The sequence below is a fragment of the Trachymyrmex septentrionalis genome, unplaced genomic scaffold (assembly GCF_001594115.1).
Source record: "Trachymyrmex septentrionalis isolate Tsep2-gDNA-1 unplaced genomic scaffold, Tsep1.0 scaffold37, whole genome shotgun sequence".
Classification (NCBI taxonomy): domain Eukaryota; kingdom Metazoa; phylum Arthropoda; class Insecta; order Hymenoptera; family Formicidae; genus Trachymyrmex; species Trachymyrmex septentrionalis.
The window spans coordinates 10,315,360-10,322,968 of NW_017305536.1; the positions used below are offsets into that span (position 1 = coordinate 10,315,360).

The 7,609-nt window shown below is 28.5% G+C and overlaps 2 protein-coding genes across 3 annotated transcripts in view; both read left to right on the forward strand.

Moving 5' to 3' along the window:
• The window catches only part of LOC108750501, a 3,438-nt gene extending 1,697 nt beyond the window's left edge, over nt 1-1,741 (forward strand). The window contains exons 3-4 of the mRNA XM_018489975.1: nt 229-643; nt 1,240-1,741. Coding sequence (XP_018345477.1) covers nt 229-643; nt 1,240-1,627 — 803 coding nt within the window. The 3' untranslated portion in view covers nt 1,628-1,741. The remainder of the gene's footprint in view (nt 1-228; nt 644-1,239) is intronic.
• A 501-nt stretch (nt 1,742-2,242) lies between these two features.
• Nucleotides 2,243-5,051, forward strand: LOC108750510. Of its 2 annotated transcripts, none has more exons than XM_018489988.1 (4): nt 2,243-2,487; nt 2,914-3,207; nt 3,685-4,028; nt 4,649-5,051. In XM_018489988.1, exons 1-3 carry the CDS (start codon nt 2,439-2,441, stop codon nt 4,017-4,019), a joined length of 678 nt encoding a protein of 225 aa, XP_018345490.1. In that variant the 5' UTR covers nt 2,243-2,438; the 3' UTR covers nt 4,020-4,028; nt 4,649-5,051. The 2 variants fall into 2 exon arrangements, with proteins under 2 accessions (XP_018345490.1, XP_018345491.1); XM_018489989.1 differs by lacking the exon at nt 4,649-5,051 and adding an exon at nt 4,550-4,620.
• The last annotated feature ends 2,558 nt before the right edge of the window (nt 5,052-7,609 follow it).

The following is a 7,609-nucleotide window of genomic DNA, read 5'->3' on the forward strand; positions in this document are numbered from 1 at the left end:
CTGACAATTTTTTTGCGAGGCCAGCTAGAAGTAGGTGTAATGATAATTTCTAGATCGAACAGATGGATCGGATGAGTACGTTTCAAGTAGAAACTGGCTCGTTCGGTATGCCTATGTATCGCGTCAACTGTCATTACATGCTGCTGTAGAGCTAAGAGCGCTTTTGGCGAGGTCAAATTTTATGAGTGATATGACGAGTGCGGACAATCAACAACATCCATATTGCAGGAAAGCGACAGGCCAAAAAGTACATCTGCAAAGCATTATCTTTTGGCGTGAGATCGGGTTATTTGATCCCGACCGATCGACAAGGTAATATGCTCCGTGTGTGTCCGACTCTGGATACACAATCTTGGAATTGGAGACGGGCCGACGTCGAATCTCGACAAAGACGACGCATTGCGCGACGAGGAAAGCCGAGTTTGACAACCATCGCCGAACGGAAAGCAATGCGTCGCGGAATTCCGCGAGATAAATTTCTTTACACTAATACGAACAACAAGCAGACGGCTTCAAAAAGAAAAACACGACCTGCTCAAAATCTTGCCAAAAGTTTAAATACGCAGGAGAGCAATTCACGACAATCGCTTTGTAAATCGTTACACGAGAAAAGCAAACCGAAAGCTTTTACAAGAAAGGACAGGTTTTCATTTCATTTAAAAAGAGATACTTATTATAATTACTTTTTATATTATAATTGTTTTACAAGTTTTATGATTTAAAGCAAGTCTCATAAATCTTTCACTATATGTCCTAGGCTTTCACAATCGTTTGATATGAAAATAATGCGCACTGCCTCAGCATTAAAATTTTATACAAAACACACTTTTATATTTTAATATTTTCTCTCACAAAATTGGAAATCGTAAAAAAAAATTAGATAGCTATCTATTATATATGAATCCGTTTCTAAAAACTCACTTTACTTTTTTCTTATATCTCTTTTGCTTTACATATACAAAAATTTAACGAGCTTAACTGTGTTATGAAAATGCATTTAATGGACTTTAATATGATACAGACGTTTTAATACACTTAAATGCATTATGAATGCCTTAGATTTAAACATGGAAAACAAGAAGATAAAAAAAGAGTAGTATTAAATTCTTTTATTCTCGTACCTCTATTATATTCATGGGTAGCATAATGATGTTTATAATATTGCTTTACGGAATTTTGCTAGTGTATATTCGTTTTTCAAAAAGAAAAATTAATTTATTTGCACGATGTTTGTTTTAGCAAAATTAACAATGTGATCAACAATAAGCGAGGACAAAAAAAAGATGACGGAAACATAAAGAAGTCAATTAAAAAACGTCGTATGTCTTTTTCTGCTAAATATGCTCAGAATGATCGTGAACCAGTTGAGGAAAGTTATAAGGACGTTAACGAAAAAGATCGCAATCAATACGAAAGCAATAAAGATAATTATAAAATTGAGGAACAAAAGTCAACGTCGAGTCAAGAAGACGAATCGAGAATGGAGAAACGAAAAGCCGAGGCAGATATCAATAATAACGGGATACATTACGACAGAATAGAAAGTAGAAATTCTAATGATGAAAACGATAATAATGATAAAAGGTCTGAAAAGGGAAGTGTCGACCATAACATGAGCGACAATTAAAGAAATGGAATTTTAAAGAATTAAATTTCAATCTTGAATGACGCCTTTCTTAGTCAAAAACGAGAATTTCTTTTCTTTTGTACTCTTTTGTTTTTTTACTATTTGTAAAATATATTTATTACCTACATTTTTTAAATTAATTTGAAATTATATTTTTGTATCCAAGTATGTGTATGTATATATATCTATCATTCTTTCCGATATTTTCTTTTATATAAGAATAAATCTTAATGAATATCTCAACGTTTTATCGTAAGAGGTGACTATTTCACTTTTATATGTGAATTTTTTACTCACTCATACATCACACACACACACACACACGCACGTACGCACGCACACAATTGTAATATACATGTATATTACTACGCGATTTATTAAAAATTATTGAATAAATCTGTTTTTTATTCCTTGCGCACTAGATTTTTCGACTAGACTATACTAGAAAGAGAGAACTCTCTTTCTCCAAATATCAAATATATACCTATCTTATTTTAAATTCCAAAAATATATGTATATACATATATAATTTAGCTACAGAAAATTTAACAATTAATCGATTAGTCGAACAATAATTGCAAATCGTATATATAAAAAAAAGAAGAACCTAAAAAGTATCATTGGTCTTCCTTTTTTAATTTTCAACGTCATCTTAAACGATTTTAAACAAAATTCGCTTCATGATCGACTGATTGATCAACAAATTCACAAAATTAAACTAAGTTGTATATTTAACAATTAAACAACAAATCTTTCACGAAATCTAAAAAGAAAAAATAATAAAACTAACAGAGCTAACAATAACCCCAAAATGTCTCCCATCAAGAAACATCGTAACACGTCAAATCATCAAGAAATGAGTGAGTAATTATTTCAATACAAATTATAAGAATTCATATCGGTTCCTTTATAATGTGTTCATATTTTTTTAAGCTGTATCTTATACAAATTTTAATACGGAATAAGTATAAAAAAGTATTTTCTAAATTTGATATCTGCTTTGTATATCACATAAATTAGTTTGTTATATTATTGTATTTCATTATATATGAAGTATTATTCCTAGTTAATTTATATTTAAGATGCAGTCTTTTAATTTTCGGTTTTTTTTTTAATTAAAATTGACAAGAAATCAACATTAATATTAAAATATTAATAGTGTGCATTAGATGTGATTTTTCTTACATTTTAACCTTATTTGATTAATTGTGAAATACTAAAAATGAAGTAAAAAAATTTCAATAAAATAAAAATATATATTTTATTTATCATAATATAATCTAAAGAACATCGTCGTCGCAAACCTAATATTCCCGAGTTAGTCTACAAGTTCCTTATTGCGAATGAAGCTTTTGATGGTAATGAATGTTGTCTTGTAAACAAGTGCCGTTGTTGCGATCAAGGGAAACATCATGAAGTCATAGACCCTATTTCAACCATCGGCGAAAGCACGGGCTGCAGAATAAGGCAAAGATGGCGCAAAGACATTGGCAGGATTTCGAAATTGCACAATGTCAATCAGTGTCCTATCTCCAAAAATCAGCCAATTTCATATTTACAAAAATGCATGGATAGAAAACGTACGAAATTAATTGAAAAAATTAGTTTCAGATTACTATATATAAAAATTTAGATTGTAATTATGATGATAATTAAAAGATTTAAATGAAAAACACATTCAGTGTTTATTACACTTCTGCAAATATTCTATATATGACTAATAATTAAATTAGATGTACCATATACAATTACAACTTGATTTTGATAATAATTTAATTGATAATAATATTTATAATAATAATATTAGATAATGATATTTATAACCATAATAGAATTTATACACATATATATGTATTTATATTTACTTAATTTATTATTATATATCTATACTTATATTATATATATATATATCTATACTTTATGTATTTTTTATTATATGTTTTATATATATTTTGATACATTTAATATCTTAAGGCAATTGAAAAAGTAATGCACGAGAAGATTTTATTCGGATAACTTTTTACTTGGAATAAATTTTCATAAATTTTTTTCGATAGATACGAAAGAGGCAAAAAAGTATATAAAAAAGGCGTTAACCTTTGGTGTCGAGTCCGGATACCTTATCCCTTCTGATCCCACTTACAGAATTCTACACGTGTCCTCAGACTTAATGAAAAGCGATTTGCGAAGAAACAAGATCAGCAATTGCGATATGATTATCTCTAAGAATCGTGATATTCTAACGAGGATGCAAAACGAAGATTTCCAAAAGCAAAAGAGGACACAAAGAAGGCAAGGAAGATATAGACGAGATCAAAGATTAAGAAGCGTTTCGAGGACACGCCATAAAAGCAGAAGAAAGAAGAGAAGGAACTCTTGTAGAAAGATGTAGATACAACAGGTAATTGTTAGGTATCCATATATATAATAACATATAATTCGCGATGTAAATATAATAATCAAAAGATCTCGAAGGTATACAAAAATTCGGTTAAAAAGAGTTGTCGCAATTTAAACAAAAATTATCGTGATCAACAATAAAAAAGCAAGAAGAATAAAACTTAAAATTATTATATTTCGATTCTTAAATCGAAGTGATTCAACTCTTTTATTTAAGTTGAAGTAAATTTCAAAGGTAAAAGAAAACAAACACAAATTTGTAAACGTGCTGATAAAATTTATTATACATTTACATAATTTATTAATTATTTAATACATATAAATAATTTTTAAACATATTTTTTAAACATATAATTAAAACATATAAATAATTTAGATTATTAAAGAACTAAATATATGTAAATAAAAGAAAAGATATTTATAATGTGATATACGAGTATGTAGTTTCTCCCCAATAATAAACGCATCGTTTCTTACGATCAATAGAATTATTTTTATCTCCGCATAATTGTTCCTTGTTAGGCGAAATAATTAGAATCTAGCGTTATAATCGATCAGAGTGTTCGCGCGTCAACCAGTGTAGGTTTAGAAACGCGATAAAATGGTCAAAGAAATTTCCAGCCGGTAGAATACCGAAGAGGTTACTGGTAATGATGAGGCAGACAATTACGAGATGAATGAGAACGATTCAAAGAGCAATATTCACACGGATGTAAAAATGAAATCAAAGACCATTCGATCGAATCCACTAACGAGGAACAATCCACGAAGAAAATTGAAGGAGATGAATCGGATTTATCGATCGACGATTTATGAACCTAATCATGAAATTGAGAAAAAACATTTTGATATTATTAAATCGTCAATCAATTTCTCAAAGTTGAACAGAATTGCAATTTAGTAAAAGAATTAGAAAATAGTATCGGAATTTCAGAAATTAAAATCAAAATTCAGAGATGAAGAAGAAGTAATGTGCAAATAAAATGCAATTTATTCAATATTTTTTCTTAATAGGGATATAAACACACACACACACACACACACACACACACACACACACACACACACACAGTATGTATTTGAAATATCTTTATTTGAAAAACAGTATTTGTAAGACAATTGTATTTTGTATTTCGTATTTTATAAGAGCATATAAAAATATTTTGTATTTCAAATACTAAAATTTAACAATCAATCTTATCATTTGTATTACAAAATACAAAAATTTTTAATTTTTCAATTTTAATTACAAAATATATGATACTTTCATGTGCGCCACTGAAATACAAAATACAAAATATATTTGTACTGCAAATAATGTGTTTTAAATAAAAGTATTTCAAATTATGCCATCCTTATATATATATTATGTATAATAAAATAAAAGGTATCGCAGGCAAGAGACAATAAAGAGAACGAGAATGATTTCCTCGTACAACAGAGGCTAATTCTTATACTAATAATTTACTTATAAACATATATGAGAGAGAGAGAGAGAGAGAGAGAGAGAGAGAAAGAGAATTTAAAAAAAATTATCTATTTCCAAACTTATTACTTACCAGCCGAATCATGTGGAACATTTTAAATTTCGACGCGTACACATGTCACAACGTGACAAAAAAAATGCGAAAACATCATATTAGAAAAATAGCTTAGAATATTATGCTTTCGATAAGATAAGTTGTTAAGAAAAGAAAAATAAGATTAGCCTGCAGATTGCAGAAAGCGTACATTGAATGATTATGTGGGAAATAATAATAGGGATAATTCTTAATTGGATAAATATAGAGATGATATTCAATAAATTCTGTAACGCGTGTGTTAGAGAAGTGGATATAAATGCGATATCTGTGAAATTTTTATCTCTGGGCACACCAAAAGCACTACAAATCTGCCTATCGGATTATTCTTCATATTAAAATAGTGGAGGAGATCATATCAGACAGTTTAAAGCTCTATATCTAAATAGGTAATATTTTCCCTTTAATTTAAAAGCAAACTGGGAAATGTAAAGTTTATTATTAGCTTTGAAATTCTATTTCGCCTTTTTTGGTGAAATTATCAAAAAAATACTTTAATTCATGTAAACCCAACCAAAAACATTGTATTTATACATTTTATAGAAAAGAAAAACACGAAAAAATTAAGACATTATGAAGTTTTAATAAACACGTGCAAAAAAAATTATATATTTTTTAAAAGATAAAATTTTTTTTTTTTACAGAGAGATAGTGTTACTTTTACTTATCAAAATTAGATTAAGAATAGAAACTAAAGCATATACGAATTTATTCCTTTTTTTTAATTAATAGCTGTTTATCAAGCAGGACGTATTTCACATTATTTTAAAATAATGATAAAATTTATATATTTTCGAACATATAATGTAGTTTGCATTCTGGCATGCAGCGGGGTCATTTGATTTTAAAATCAATTGGCATTTACTACTTTGACTCGAGAAATTCGAGACTTTATTTGTTGTACGCTAGGAGAAATACAATGCGAAATACACATCTCTACAGCTCTTAAATACGTACCTCCTACTTCGCTGAAGATGATTCGATTGAAGTATGGCCGAAACGTTCGAAATTAATAAGGTTAAGAAGACAAAAATATATTCTACAAGATTATGCAAAGGAATCTGCGGAGTTACTCTTATTTTTTCGTTTATTAAAAAAAAATATCAATTCGTTTTTTATATTACATTTTAGCAATTTTCCCAGCATTTCCGGACATAAATTTTTAGATCCTCTCTTTCCGTGTATTACTCATATGTTATCACTGCGCAAGATTTCTTTTAACAGAGCAAACTTGAAGCATCTCTTCAATAAAAAAATGCTTTTCGTTCTAATAAATTTATTTAAGATTAAAATTTAATGAAATAAGTATCATTCATATGCTATTTGTTTCAACGAATAGCTAATAAAATTCGTTATAGATCTCGTTGCATTATATAATTCATCGATCGAAAGCTATGAATTGAAAAGCCGACGATCTGTTTCAACAGAATTTGTTACGGGGGGGAGGGGGGGGGGAAGACCACAAAACTTTATGTAAATCCATCTTACCAGCTTACGGTATCACTTTCATTGCACTCAAAAACCCTCACTTAGAGTGGTCCAATGCACTTATAAGTTGAACAATCGTATCTTGGCCTTGGCTAGCTTCTAACAATAATAAGTTGCAAGATACATCATCGTATTACTGTCTACTTTTTACTGTTTTCTATTTTATTCCATTCTATGTAATTATAATTTCAAACCTTTATCTTTATATTTTATTTTATACTTATCTTATCCTTATTCTCTTACAAAGCATTCTACAAAATTAAAGGCATATTTTTTAAGCATTATTTATTTATAACGTATAACAAAGAAAAATAATAGGAAATTATATTCTGTTAAATTCTTTTTTATTTTTGAGATTAAACTTTACTTTATTATCTTTTCAGTGTCGCGAACCAAACTAGTGCAAACTATTGTTTGTATAAAGTTTTAAATTAAGTATCTAAATAATAGACAAGCTATAAAAGCAATAAAAATATGCGCAAATCTGATTGTGAGATTACTTACAATGAAGATG

Excerpts from the sequence above, each read along its gene's own strand:
- LOC108750510 (XM_018489988.1), top strand. The coding sequence starts at position 2,439 with ATGTCTCCCATCAAGAAACATCGTAACACGTCAAATCATCAAGAAATG. Across the intron at positions 2,488-2,913 it reads GTCAAATCATCAAGAAATGA|AACATCGTCGTCGCAAACCT; the intron begins GTGAGTAATTAT and ends TATAATCTAAAG. Across the intron at positions 3,208-3,684 it reads AAAATGCATGGATAGAAAAC|ATACGAAAGAGGCAAAAAAG; the intron begins GTACGAAATTAA and ends TTTTTTCGATAG.